This window comes from Pristiophorus japonicus, chromosome 18, assembly GCF_044704955.1.
Source record: "Pristiophorus japonicus isolate sPriJap1 chromosome 18, sPriJap1.hap1, whole genome shotgun sequence".
Taxonomy (NCBI): Eukaryota; Metazoa; Chordata; class Chondrichthyes; family Pristiophoridae; genus Pristiophorus; species Pristiophorus japonicus.
Window position 1 is genome coordinate 38,702,393 of NC_091994.1, and position 14,878 is coordinate 38,717,270.

A 14,878-nucleotide genomic window follows, 5' to 3' on the forward strand; every position below is an offset into this window, starting at 1 on the left:
ACATTGGGATATTTTACCACGTTAAAGGCGCTATATAAATAAAAGTTGTTGGTGTTGAATATACTCAACGGATGAGCCTCCACAGCCCACTGGGGTAGAGAATTCTAATAATTAGAACATTGATATAATATTCCAACTGAACTTTATATATGTGAGGTGTGAAATCAAATTGGTTAGCACAACTCTGGTGGCCATTGAATGAGGTACTGAAGGGTTACTGCTTTGTGTGGTACTAGGAAGGTCTCCGGTTTAAATTGCTGGTTTGCATGGAGTTTGTTGATCTCAGATGAGCGGCAGGACATGATGATTGGGCTTAGTGCCATGGCATTGGGCTGGGGGAAGAAAGAAAATCATCCATTGTTTCTGCTCCTTACCCAGTGAATCCCTCTGGAAACATGGGGACATAGCATGGCGGCCAGAATGAGGCCAGTCTTCACTACCTACCCTTTCCGAGCAGCAGAGCCACATTACCAGGGATGATGGATTTCAGTTATGTGGAGAGATTAGAGAAGCTGAAATTGTTAGAGCAGAGAAGGTTAAGGGAAGACCTAATAGAGGTATTCAAAATTATTTGCGGTTTTGATAGAGCAAGTAGGGAGAAACTGTCTCCTCTAGTAAGTGAGGGTCAGTAACCTGAGGTCATAGATTAAAAGTAATTGTCGAAAGAAAAAAAAAGTGAAGTTTTTCTATAGGGTTGTTAAGAACTGGAACACATTACCTGAAAGGGTGGTGGAATCAGATTCCATAGGAACTTTGAAATGGCAATTTGACAAGTACTTGAAGAGGACTAATTTCTAGGGCTATGGGGAAAAGGCTGGGGTGTCGGACTAAATTGGACAGCTCTTTCAAAGAGCTGGCACAGGCATGACTGGCCAAATGGCCTGCTTCTGTCCTATATGATTCTGTAACATTGAAGGTCCAGGCTAAAAATGTGAAGAATCACCACTTGGGACAAGGTACTGGAGGGCACCTAGTGCCCAATGAACCCATATCCCAGCAGGAGAGGGCATATTGAGAGATGAGAACATTGTTCTGTTGAAATCATACTCAGGTGAATTAAGCTGCTTAAGTTGTTAACTTGGCTCAGTTGGTAACATACTTCCTAAGTCAGGGGGTTGTGGGTTTAAGTCCCACAATACAGTGCAGTACAGAGTGCTGCATTGTCAGTAAGAAATTAAACTGAGTCCCCATCTGCCCATTCAGGTGGATGTCAAAAGATTTCCTGGCACTATTGGAAAAGGAGCTGGGAGTTCTCCTCGTGTCCTGGCAAACATTCATCCCTCAACCAACACCAACAAAACAGATTACCTAGAGATTCATTTGATTGTTTTGGGTGGGATTTTGCTGTATGCAAAATGGCCACCAGACTTGCATATTAATTGCTGCAATTCATAGTTCTGAAATACTCAATTTAAACACCATATAACTGAAAGTTCCTTTTTTAAATAAAAATTCTATCACCACAGTAAAAACCCACATCTAAAAACCTATACATCAGTTTTATGTCAATATCACAAGATGTGGCTGCCCTAGTTCATTAGTCACAGCTCCGGTTTCTTACCCCTTCTCCTTATTTTCTCCATCTTTTTTAAGACCTTCTTGGTCCGAAATAACATCAGACACCAGTTTGAGAGCCCGTTCTGTTTGAGAGACGATCCGCTGCACGGCCTGTAATTCTTCTTCTGTGGGATAGATGTTAGCATGTTTTGTCATGATGTAGCGATCGTCTGAGGAATCGGGACGGCGGGGAGGCTAAAACATTTAAATACAATAGTTAAAATACAGCCATTCATATGCACATCTCGCGCCTCCTTCTGTAACAAGAACGTTTCAAAAGGAAAGAGAGTGTTAACATTTAATAGGCTGCTGCAAAGCAGGCTATAACAACTTCTGTTGTCATTTTAGAATCAAATGATGAGCCCTTTACCTGCTTTGGAAGCAGCAAGACTATGGACCTAGGATAACAGAAACTTCAGGTATCTGCCCCAAAAATGGAAGGATTCTCCTCAGCATGAGGGAAATTTCACTACAGCAAATGTCATTAAATACATTTTCTCTTTACAAGGCAGCAACTCTTTCTGGGATACAACAGTATGGGCACTGGTCATTCTTACCCCAGTGTCCACTCTTCATGAAGCCTTGATAGCAAGTGCTGGCAATCTATTCAACTGAGGAAAAGGGGTAATTGTCCTCATCCAATATGCACAAGTACTTTTCCAGTAGGGATCACTGGCTTGTGATCAGGAGCAGGAACCCAAGCCGATTGTCTCCTTCATGTTAAGCATGAGTCAATGGCTTCAGAACATGGAGGGACAAAACACAACACACGCAAGCTTTTCGGGCTTTTGTTTTTGTAGCAGTCATGCTGTGCCATTTAAGCACAATGTGCAAACTGAAGCATTCATTTAATGCGAGTGCTACTGATTGATGAAGGGTTGCCAGCGATGTGCCCACTAATTTTTGGCTGTGTCTCATTTAAATTTCCGCGCATGTGCAGTTTTCCCATTTAAAAGCCCATCAGCCTGCTGCACGAGACCCAGAACATTGGTTGCCAGATATATTCATACAATTTCCAAAGTGGATTTGTAGAGTGCTGTTTTCTGAAACGTTGAGGATGGAGAAGGGAGGAAAAAAAACAACAGTCTAGCAACAGTTTTAACAATATTTAAATAGCTATAATGTAAAACTATTATACTCTGTGACACTGACTTTACATTTACTGAATTGAGTATTTGAAAACAAGAGATTGCTGTAGAGGGAACTGTTTAATCCCAAAGCAGTACTGGAGATATAGAGGGTAGCTTGTGATCAAACAGTTTCTATGGCACAATGCATTCTAAATTTTGACCCATTAAGGGGCTCCTGTTTGAATGAGTGTGAAATACCATGGGTGTGAAACATACCATGGGTGCAGGTGCTTGTGGCATGCCCAGTCGTCCCATGAGTGGTGGCGGGTGCCAGTCTGGTGCTAACCTGCGACGCTGCTCTTCCCAGTAAATGTGCTCTTCCTCCACCCTCCTCCAATACACCTCCTCTTCATACCGCCTGCAAAAGTGGAAAATAAGACATTAGAAACACAGATGTACCTCTCATTGCACCACTCAACATCCCAAAGCATTTCCCGTACAATGAACTACTCTGAAGTGCAGCCACTTGTGTAGGTGAATGCAGCAGCCATTTTTCACACAATGTTCCACAAACAGCTGAGAATTGAGTGAACAGTTAATCTGTTTTTTGTGTTGCTGGTTGAAGAACCTGGAAGTCCCCCTTTCTAAAAAAGAATGGGGGTTCAGTTATTTCTGCCATTTATGACAGAGAAGGGCTGTTACAAAGCCCATTTTTTCTCAGTGCAAGTCGAAACAACCTTCCACTGCTGGTCCTTGCAATCGTATAGAAAACAGGGGTGCATAAAATTGCAGAGGGATGACAGCTTGTACAAATTTCTGCTATAAAAGTGCTGGTAGACTCTGATTTGGAGGAGACCTTCATCAGCCCGAGTGCACTTTGGATTGCACAAAGCGCAGGCAGACAAGATGGTTTTCCTCTGATCGCAAAGCAAGGCCGCAATATTCAGCATCTGGCGAGATATGTAGATCACAAGGTGCCAGTTCTGACCAGTACAACCAAGGTTTAAGGGCTCTTGCTGCTCCACCAGCTCGGCTGGCCATCTTTACCAGTAACTCTTACACATGAGCTCGCAATATTTTTGCTTAATTTCAAAAAACATTTCTTAAAGGGATTATGAGATTTTTTGATTAACTAAATTATAACAGCCGTGCAAGGAACATGACTGACAAGAGCCTGGCGACAGAGACAGGAATTCTTGTTTTGTGGATCAGTTTCCAGCCAAAATGCCATGTTAACCTCATTTCCATTCGCCAGCGTTCTTCCTCCTCTCTCCTTCTCCAGTACTCCTCCTTCTGCATTTGTTTTCTCATTTTCTCCTCGTGGACTTTCCTGGCTCGGATACTTGGTTTTATTTCAACCTGAAGGTCTGGATTCACTTTTTTCTTTAAATAAAAAACAAGCATTATTGCAAAGTATTAAAAATGCTTTGGTTCAGCTTCACTCACTGGAGATAACCACAAGTTCTTATTAAAAAAAAAGGATATATATATTTTTTTCTAAACTGCTAGACATCAGAAACTAACACACACATGCTTCAGTAGAAAAGTCCATTGATTTTAAACATCTCTTAACTAAACTTAACCTAAATCCGTTTCTGAACCAGTATTTATTACAGCTGGTTGACCCTTGCTTAGAATAGAGAAAAACTACAAAATGCCTAAAATTGAACAGAAAATGCCAGAGGGGCACAGCAGTTCAGCAACTGAAAGGGAGGGAGAGTGGTTAATGTTTCAGGTGCAATTTACAGGAATCCACCTGAATCAATAATCTGCAACTCTTTTTCAGCTGTTGATTGACTTGCTTTGCGTTTCCAGCAGTTCTTAGTTTTATTTCCTTGGGCTTAGTTTTTTTAAATTCCTATGTGTCGGCTTGGGTCTAAATATCCGAGATACCAAAGTCATCTCCTGCATCTTATCCCAGTGTCAGGCTCCTCCTTTTCCAGTAAAGCAAAGCAATTTTATTTCTGCATCTGAATTATAATTGAAAATGCAAGTACTGAACAAACATAACTAAAGGCACGTTTGAATGGAGAACAAGTCAAGATGAACGTGCAATAGGGTACAACTAATTATGCCCTTTCATGGGTCAGGAAAGGAGTGACCCGTTACAGCAGGGGAGCATTTTGAAAAATGCTGAACGATCAGGGAGGTCAGAGCTGATCTTGAATGTCTGCCAAAACCTAGCAAACGTTTAGACAGAAGCAAAGGACTCTAAAATCTGAACTAATAGACCTCAGGCACAGGTGGATCAAGTAGATATGGGTTTCCCAGCATGGAGCAGCTCCATAGAATGAATTGGCCTCATAGCTTAGATTAGTCTGATTTAAAAAAAAGTGAGGGAGAGAATGCTGGCACTTAATTTAGAACTCTTTGTACTTAATCTTTAAGAACCATTTTAAGTATTTCACACAAAAATGCTTTTATATACAGCCAACTCAGTAGTCATTAAACTTTTAATCACTGCAGTGCCAGATTCAGTGCTTTTACTCGTGTGCGCATCGATAGCACTTGCTAATATTAAAAACTACCAAGATTCTAGCGGCAGAGGAAACACAGATTTGAGATCAGTCATTAGATCCAGTGCCTTTACGCCTGGGGCTCAGTAAACACAAAGCACCACCACAGCCTTGGCACACAGATGCAAAGAAGCGGCCCAGCATTGAAAGCTATGGCAATCTCCACTCCAAAGATCTGTGGAATCTGATGAGGGAAAATGTTCGTTCCATTAAATGTCTATGGGCAGCTTTTCATTTATATGTTCCATGCCCACCCTGAGGCAGCACCTTATCACACTTGTTCACAATAATGTTGTGGCGCTCTGCACGTGCACACTGCGACCACAACATTAACCAATCATTCATTTCCCATCCGTTTGCGGGACGTGTGAGCCAGTCACAGAGAGATCAGATTAAGGCAATCTGAACAAACGTTATAACACACAATAAGATCACTACCTGAAATCAGCACAGAAACACTTATGCACTTAGCTGAAAGAAAAATTAACAGGCGATTGTTGTACCAGATTTGACGGAGTAAAATAAAACATTACAGGGATCTAAATATTTGGAAATGTTTTCACGCTTGATCTCCTGTGCTGCGTGACTGCTGCAGACCAATAATATGGGTCCATCAACTCGTACAAAATATAGGAAAATGCTTAAAAAAAAAATCCAGTCAAGTCGCTCAAGACATGGACAGTATGCAGGACGAAGAAGGATACTCAGGAGCTTTGGCAACAAAGAAAAACAAAGCCACTCAAAACATCGAGAATGCCCCACAGGAGTGTGCACTCAAATAGCAATACAGGTTGAACCTCCCTTATCCGGAATCCTCGGGACCTGGCCTATTCTGGATAAGGGATCCTTCCGGACGTTAAACTGGATGGTATTGGTACGGAGTAAGGGGATATCGGGGTTGGCTGGCTTGGGGCTGGGAGTGCGGCAGAGAGAACTTTTGGGGGGTTGGGGGCGCGGTGGATCGTGGGGGTCGGTCGCGAGGAAGGACTTCAATTTGTTCATGTTGGAGTTCTGCGCATGCACCGCCCGGTGGTCGGGAATGGTTCTGAATGAGGGATTGTGCTGGATAAGGGAGTTCTGGATAAGGGAGGTTCAACCTGCACCCCCATCCCACATGGGCTGCAAGACAAACAGACGATCACTGAGGCTGTCTCTATACCCAAACAACTGTTCTTTTTGGTATCCATCGACTCGGCACTGGAATACAGCCCACTCCTAGCACTCAACTCTGCACAGAAAGACTTTTGCTTTACTTAATTAGCCACTTCAAACAAACCAGCACAAACATTGCATTCCTAATCCCGACCTTTCCTAATCCCCACCATTCTCCCAAAAAATACAAGCGAGGGCTCACTGGTAATGCAATTATTAACTGGTTTATAAACTAAATTAGACCTATATGCAATTATGCAGCGTTCACCAATGGCCCCGACACAGTGCAGCATTCACCAATGGCCCCGACACAGTGCAGCATTCACCAATGGCCCCGACACAGTGCAGCATTCACCAATGGCCCCGACACAGTGCAGCATTCACCAATGGCCCCGACACAGTGCAGCATTCACCAATGGCCCCGACACAGTGCAGCATTCACCAATGGCCCCGACACAGTGCAGCATTCACCAATGGCCCCGACACAGTGCAGCATTCACCAATGGCCCCGACACAGTGCAGCATTCACCAATGGCCCCGACACAGTGCAGCATTCACCAATGGCCCCGACACAGTGCAGCATTCACCAATGGCCCCGACACAGTGCAGCATTCACCAATGGCCCCGACACAGTGCAGCATTCACCAATGGCCCCGACACAGTGCAGCATTCACCAATGGCCCCGACACAGTGCAGCATTCACCAATGGCCCCGACACAGTGCAGCATTCACCAATGGCCCCGACACAGTGCAGCATTCACCAATGGCCCCGACACAGTGCAGCATTCACCAATGGCCCCGACACAGTGCAGCATTCACCAATGGCCCCGACACAGTGCAGCATTCACCAATGGCCCCGACACAGTGCAGCATTCACCAATGGCCCCGACACAGTGCAGCATTCACCAATGGCCCCGACACAGTGCAGCATTCACCAATGGCCCCGACACAGTGCAGCATTCACCAATGGCCCCGACACAGTGCAGCATTCACCAATGGCCCCGACACAGTGCAGCATTCACCAATGGCCCCGACACAGTGCAGCATTCACCAATGGCCCCGACACAGTGCAGCATTCACCAATGGCCCCGACACAGTGCAGCATTCACCAATGGCCCCGACACAGTGCAGCATTCACCAATGGCCCCGACACAGTGCAGCATTCACCAATGGCCCCGACACAGTGCAGCATTCACCAATGGCCCCGACACAGTGCAGCATTCACCAATGGCCCCGACACAGTGCAGCATTCACCAATGGCCCCGACACAGTGCAGCGTTCACCAATGGCCCCGACACAGTGCAGCGTTCACCAATGGCCCAGACACAGTGCAGCGTTCACCAATGGCCCAGACACAGTGCAGCGTTCACCAATGGCCCAGACACAGTGCAGCATTCACCAATGGCCCAGACACAGTGCAGCGTTCACCAATGGCCCAGACACAGTGCAGCGTTCACCAATGCCCCCCACACAGTGCAGTGTTCACCAATGCCCCAGACACAGTGCAGTGTTCACCAATGCCCCAGACACAGTGCAGTGTTCACCAATGCCCCAGACACAGTGCAGCAATAATGAATACCCTATACTCATTGATCCCAACACAAGAAGCAAACACAACAGTGCATTGAAGTCAAACATACAACATTGAAGTCCTTACCTTGTACTGCAGCCTATGCCTGCGACCTTTCAAATGCATGTCCTTTGCGTTAGGATCATTAAAGCTACATTCACAAAGCTTACAGTGAAATCGGATCACCTTTCCTTCATCATTACGGACCTAAATGAAGTATAATTACAGAAATTGCATGAGCAAAGTAAAAAGATTAACTTGGGTTGGACAAGCGAATAAACATGCAGACACATACTGCCAAAACCTGAGAAACATGTCACAAAAATGCAACAGCAAAGTAATCAAGTCAAAAGAGCTTTTTAAACTCTCTACATGATCGGTCGGCACCTTTTTGCCACAATTTTGTCAACATCTCAGCCATTATAAATTCACATTCACATTTAAAATGGAAACACCTATATAAACTCGTCACTGTGCAATCAGGCCTCTGGGCTCCCACAATTCTTAAAATGGTTTTTCACTTTGTTTTAAATCTGCTTTTTCCCCTCTAACTGAAATGTCTATCATCCAAAATAAAAGTTTCACCAAAATATTAAAAAAAAATCAAATTAATTATTTCAGAACATGATTAAATTTAAACACGGAGTAAAAGCTTCAATGGAGGCATTAAAAGACAATTCAAAGGCAGCAGCCTCTGCCGAAAGACTGGGCTTGGTGCCGATAGTGTCGCCCAGCACTGTGATATTGAAAGGTGAATTAGGATTGTGCAGTCTGAGCATGTGCAGTGTGCACAATTCGAGGCATCTGTACTGTTTAATCAGCTATAGCAAGGAATATTTTGGCCTTTAGCTCCCAGCAGTCTGCTCAAAATATTTTCATAATTATTTGAGTTTTGCAGAGGCAAAATTAAGTGTTTTGTTTTAAATAAGGAAGAAATTGTTCCTATTGCACATCTGTGTTCTAAAGATTTTCTCCATCAATTTACTACAATTTTTTAAAACATTTGATTTTTAAACCAACTAAGAACCACACCTGCCTTTTGTTGAGTTAGAAAAGATTAAATATAATGGCTTGAACAGTATATGTGATTTCAAATTTCTAGCATCTGCAAGGGAGAGGGATTTTGTTTATCCCAATTTGTTCATTTTTAAAACACAAGTTGAAAGCAAACCAAGCCTCTGGGCAAAACAGATAGGAAGGTAGGGGAGGAGGGAAAGTACTGGAGGGCAAGGTGGTTTCTGGCCACATCCTGGGGGGTGGGGAGCTAGTGGATGGAGGGTTAAGGTGAGTAAAAGCAAAGGGGGATTAGGATTGTGCAGTGAGAATAAAAGGATTGAGAGGGTGGGAAGAAGAGCAGCTAGTGGTACAGAGAAGGGCTAATGGAACACAATGGCACAAGCGAGAGCACGTGATGGAGGGAGGGGGATAGAAAGGGAGCTGCTGAGGGCCACATCTTTTCTGCAACCCCCCCCGTCCCCAAATTTCAGCGTGGAGCTGTTGGCAGCTCCCTCCCCACACTATCTTCTACATGAAAGGGGAGAGAAGGAGGGGGAGAGGACGAGCGAGAGGGGGAGAGGACGAGCGAGAGGGGGAGAGGACGAGCGAGAGGGGGAGAGGACGAGCGAGAGGGGGAGAGGAGGAAGCAGAGAGAGTTAGAATAGATAGTGAACAGTAGCACAGGGCAGCATAGACAGGCAAGAGAGAAACAACATTTCCTGCTTCACTATGTACAATACCACAGGAGATCAACTGGCAATACCAAGCCAACAACTGTATACTTTGTCAATGTATCAATAAATTAATATGCCCACATTTATAACAGAAACTGCTTACGTACACATGCATTCGCTACAGTTCTACTAATGGTGGGAGGGTTTAATTACAGTGGAAGATTACGTAACCAATTTCCATTATAAATGTGGACACAAGCATTTATAATCGAAATAAAAAGGACAGAATTGTATGATATTAAAATGGGGACTTAATTGTATCTGCTCACCCAGGACCACATAATTTCCACCCCACCCCCCGCTTCACCTGAAGACGATAAGGTTTATAATACAATAAACTATTTTGGAGAGTCAAGGGACATGCTCAGCCCTCTCCTTTGAAGGCATTAGCTCTTACTAGGATATGGTTCCAGCAGCCGACCCACACAACTCTTCTTCATTCATGACAACACACAGTTCTACCTCTCCACCACTTCTCTCGACCCCTGCTTTATCTAAATTGTCAGATTGCTTGTTTCCGACATCCAGTACTGGATGAGCAAAAATTTTCTCCAATTGAATATTGGGAAGACCGAAGTCATTATCTTTGGTCCCCGCCACATATTGCGTTCCCTAACCACTGACTCCATCCCGCTTTCTAACATCAATCTGAGGGTGAATAAGACTTCGCAACCTAGGTGTCTTATTTGACCCTGAAATGAGTTTCCAGCCACATATCTGCGGCATAACTAAAACTGCCTTCTTCGTAACATTAACCGCCTCCGCCCCTGCCTCAGCTCTTCTGCTGCTGAAACCCTCATTCATGCCTTATTACCTCTAGACTTGACTACTCCAACTCACTCCTGGCCGGCCTCCCACATTCTACACTACGTAAACTGGAGGTCATCCAAAACTCAGCAGCCTTTGTACTAACTCGCACCAAGTCACGATCACCCATCAACCCTGTGCTTTCTGACCTACATTGGCTCCCAGTTAAACAATGCCTCAATTTCAAAATTTTCATCTTTGTTTACAAATCACTCCATGGCTTTGCCCCTCCCTATCTCTCTAATCTTTTCCAGCCTCACAACCTCACAAGATGTCTGCACTCCTCAAATTCTGCCCTCTTGAGCATCCCTCTTTATAACTACTCAGCCATCGGTGGACGTGCCTTCAGGTGTTTGGGCCGAAGCTCTGGAACTCCCTCCCTAAACCTCTCTCTCTCTTTCCTCCTTTAAGACACTCCTTAAAACCTACCTCTTTAAACAAACTTTTCATCATCTGCCTTAATTTCTTCTTTTGTGGCTCGGTGTCAAATCTATCTGTTTTGTCTTGTAACACTGTTGTGAAGCGTCTTGGGATGTTTTACCAAGTTAAATGCGCTATATAAATAAAAGTTATTCTTTGCAGGATTGTGGGGCAAACCCCTGCCCCGCCTCCCAAATCTGATTCTGTACTCCAACAACCGCGCGTGTGTGTGTGTACACGTGCACCGCAGGAGTTGCTGTAGATAACCAGAGGGGGCACCCTGCTCAAGTTTTCTACTCACTGTCCTGGGAATAACTATCAGTTTTTTCAACTCAGCAGAGCATGAACAAAACGTGCATTAGTAACAAGGAGCATGTTTCAGAAAATGTTACAGTTAAAAGGAAGAAATTTGAGGTAGGTAAGAGAAGAGGAACAAGGGAAAGGTTATTTATAATAAAAACAATTTTCTGTAGATTCTCCTTCCCCTTTACACGTTATTGTAACAGTTATTCAAAATCTTCAGTTCTTCAAAAAAATATTCTCCATTAGGAACTGAACACCTTCTTTCCCTGGAGTGGTGAATAGTGGAAGAAGTAAATTGTTCCATAAATGTTTTAGGCATAGATACTAAAACTGAAGAGGGCATAGCTACCTCTTCTACATAATCGTGGCCTACAGGCTGCACATCATTCTGAAGCTGTGCTGGGATAGTGGAAGCTGGCACTGGTGCTGTGATCTGCTCAGACTTGAATTCCTGCATCTGGGGCTCTGGCTTAGCATTTGGGACTTTAACTTCTTCCATTTTGTTCCCCATCGTCTGTAATTTGTTTCCTCCTTTGAATGCAGAAGAGAAGTCTTTGAATTTCTTCAAACAGAAGCTAGGTTGCAATGCGTATTGCAAGTGTATACAGTGCATGCAATTACTGTACCAGTAAACCTAATCTGGAAATGACAGATCAATCATATACCGAAACCTAGATTGTTGCAATAGGTGTAAGACCTCTTCAAGGATGTGGCTGTACTACAATTGTAGCATAGGTACAGAGCAGTGCAAATCCAGAGTCATGGCCCAACCTGATTCGAGTGTGTAGTGAAAGCTCCTACTCCACTTTGCTCCAGTCAAGTTGGGCCCAGGCTCCAGTGCAAAATCTCTTTGCACTGACACAACTGTAATCTAAGAGTTTCCCATGTCACTACCTGGGGATATGGCTCCAAATAAAAATAATACTCTGCAACCTCTCCAAAATTTACACAGTTTTATTATGAACAATTTGTTTAAATGTTGCAGTCCAAGTCGTAAAGGAGAGCCGATTTAACAGTATCCCGTGATTATACCACGGAACCCAACATTAAGTCCAGTTCAGAAGCCTTTCCCTAAAAGGAAATAGGACTGAAAACTGCTCACCCCACAAATAGCAAGTGTCAAATTCCTAATCTAGATTGACCTACAGCGAGGCACACACACTGTGCTTGAACTTCCACTTAATTACACAAACTGTGTGTACCAATAATGGAAAGAGTTTAAACTTTCTAGTTAAAGATACAACCACCTATTAAATAACATGACGTGATTATATTGACCCAATAACTCAAGACTGCATTCTTTAGGTGTGCAAGGTACCTAGCTAATAAAATTTGAATCATATGCATGTTAATTTTGGCACAACAGAAATGTTAGTATTTTATAAAATAGGTTCCTGTCCACAAAAAAGTGTAAACCTTGTACTTTCATACAGTATTTAGCATGAAAAACACTTACAAAAACCTGTTAGATGGATAGCTTCCCCCTCCCTCACCAATTTTCTCTCCTTGTCTCCGGAGGTCAGACTCATTGTAGTGTATAGGCGCCTTCTAGTACATTACCCAAGTGGTCAAAACAGTGAGCGTTGACAGGGTATTCACCAGGAGGTGGGCAGCATCAGCAGAGCCCTCATCTGACATCTACATAAATGGGTTTTCCGACAGGGATCTGGATTGTGATCAGGAACAGCAACTGGGCTGATTGCTTCAAGCCTCCCAGCCCCAATTGTTGCCTCCGAGATCAGCTATTCAACTGGAAACTGAACCACAAACCTTTCTGGTTTGCACAACCCTGTTCCACAGTATAATTACAGACTGAGCTATCAGGAGAGCTACGGAGGGTAATGAGCTAAAGACAATAACTGAATCTTCGCACTGCAAACAAACCAGAGGCTAGGAAGACACGTGACCTAGTTCAAAATCTTTAACGTACCAACAAATGTTATTTTGGGTGTTACAGGCTTCTTCACTGCTAGTGTAGGTGGTTTGCTTGTATTGTTAGTGAAGGCAGCAGCTGGCTTGGGAGGCATCTGGCTGGCTGCTGGTACTGCGGCTGTTGAGGTGGCACTGGTCACGGTCTTATTCAATGTAGCCGATGTCGAATTCACTACAACTGGCTCTGTAGAGGGAATCGGCTTCCCTAATTTGGTGTGCAATTTAACAACCTGCAGAAATGAACACAGAATTATTAAAAGACATTTAACCCTTACACCAAACAGGAGTTTTAAGAGTGTTACAATTAGCTTTAAACAATCCTCAGCTTGACCCAAAGCATTTCACATACATAATAACTGTGACTGCGCATTATTGTAAGCAAATGCAGCAGACAAGTTATGCAGAGTAAGATCCCTCAAACAGCAATCTGTTCTGGTGCTGGTTGAGAGGAATGTTAGTGGAAGAACTTTCTGCTCTTCTTTGAATGGTCCCCGAGATCTTCCCACCTGAACAAGCAGACAGCACATCAACTTAACATCTCATCCAAAAGAAAGCACCTCGGACAATACAGTGCTGTCGTAGTAATGCACTGGAGTGTCAGCCTAGATTATGTGCTCATGTCCGAGAGTGGGGCTAGAACCTATAAACTTTCGACTCAGGAACTCGGGTACCAACTGAGTTAAGCTGAAATCCATTGTTGTCGCAAGTGGCTTTTAAGCATCTTACCACTATCAGTTATACATACTGCCAGATGCTAGAATGGGCCAAGACAGTTGAGCAGAAACTTTATAAATCTCATGCTTTACAGTAAAAAAATTGAGCTAAATTCAGTATTCACTCAGGACTAAATTTTCAAACTGATGCCCTCGTATTTTAGATGTACTGGCATGTTATTTCTATTGCTGTGCACCACAGATATAAAACTTTCCTGCAACTAGACTGTTTTTCAATTTATAAGAACATAAGAAATAGTAGCAGGAGTAGGCCATACTGCCCCTAGAACCTGCTCCACCATTCAATATCATGGCTGATCTTCGACATCAACTCCACCTTCTCACCCTATCCCCACATCCCTTAATTCCCTTAGTGCCCAAAAATCTATTGATCTCAGCCTTGAATATACTCAACAACTGAACATCCACAGCACTCTTGGGTAGAGAATTCCAAAGATTCACAACCCGCAGGTGAAGAAATTTCTCCTCATTTCAATTCTAAATGGTCGATCCCTTATCCGGAGACTGTAACTCTTAGTTCTAGACTCTCCATTATCTGACACTATTTTTCAATAATACAGGGAGTATCTTGATTGCCACGAAGACTCCCTGGGAGCAGGAATAGGCCATTGAGCTCCTCGAGCCTGTTCCGCCATTCAATGAGATCATGGCTGATCTGCAACCTATCTCCATCTACCCGCCTTTGGCCCATATCCCTTAATACCTTTAGTTAACAAAAAGCTATTAATCTTTGATTTAAAATTACCAATTGATCCAGCATCAATTGCCGTTTGCAGAAGAGAGTTCCAAAACTTCTATCACGCTGTGTGTAGAAGTGTTTCCTAATTTCACTTCTGAAAGATTTGGCTCTAATTTTTAGATGATGCCCCCTAGTCCTAGAACCCCAACAGTGGAAATAGTTTCTCTCTACCCAACCTCTGTTCTCCTTAATATCTTGAAAACTAACCCTTAACCTTCTAAATTCTCGGGAATACAATCCTAATTTGTGTAATCTCTCCTCGTAACTTAACCCTTGAAGTCCGGGTATCATTCTGGCAAACCTACGCACTCCCTCCGAGGCCAATATATCCTCCCTAAGGTGTGGTGC

The 14,878-nt window shown here is 43.6% G+C and overlaps 1 protein-coding gene across 6 annotated transcripts in view; it reads right to left on the minus strand.

Moving 5' to 3' along the window:
- zfr2 (zinc finger RNA binding protein 2) overlaps positions 1-14,878 on the minus strand; it is a 65,235-nt gene that overhangs the window by 15,643 nt on the left and 34,714 nt on the right. For all 6 annotated transcript variants that reach the window (XM_070859902.1, XM_070859901.1, XM_070859899.1 and 3 more), the window contains 6 exons: positions 13,056-13,287; positions 11,475-11,656; positions 7,953-8,072; positions 3,865-4,010; positions 2,904-3,045; positions 1,562-1,752 (listed from right to left, as the gene is read on the minus strand). In XM_070859902.1, coding sequence (XP_070716003.1) covers positions 1,562-1,752; positions 2,904-3,045; positions 3,865-4,010; positions 7,953-8,072; positions 11,475-11,656; positions 13,056-13,287 — 1,013 coding nt within the window. The remainder of the gene's footprint in view (positions 1-1,561; positions 1,753-2,903; positions 3,046-3,864; positions 4,011-7,952; positions 8,073-11,474; positions 11,657-13,055; positions 13,288-14,878) is intronic.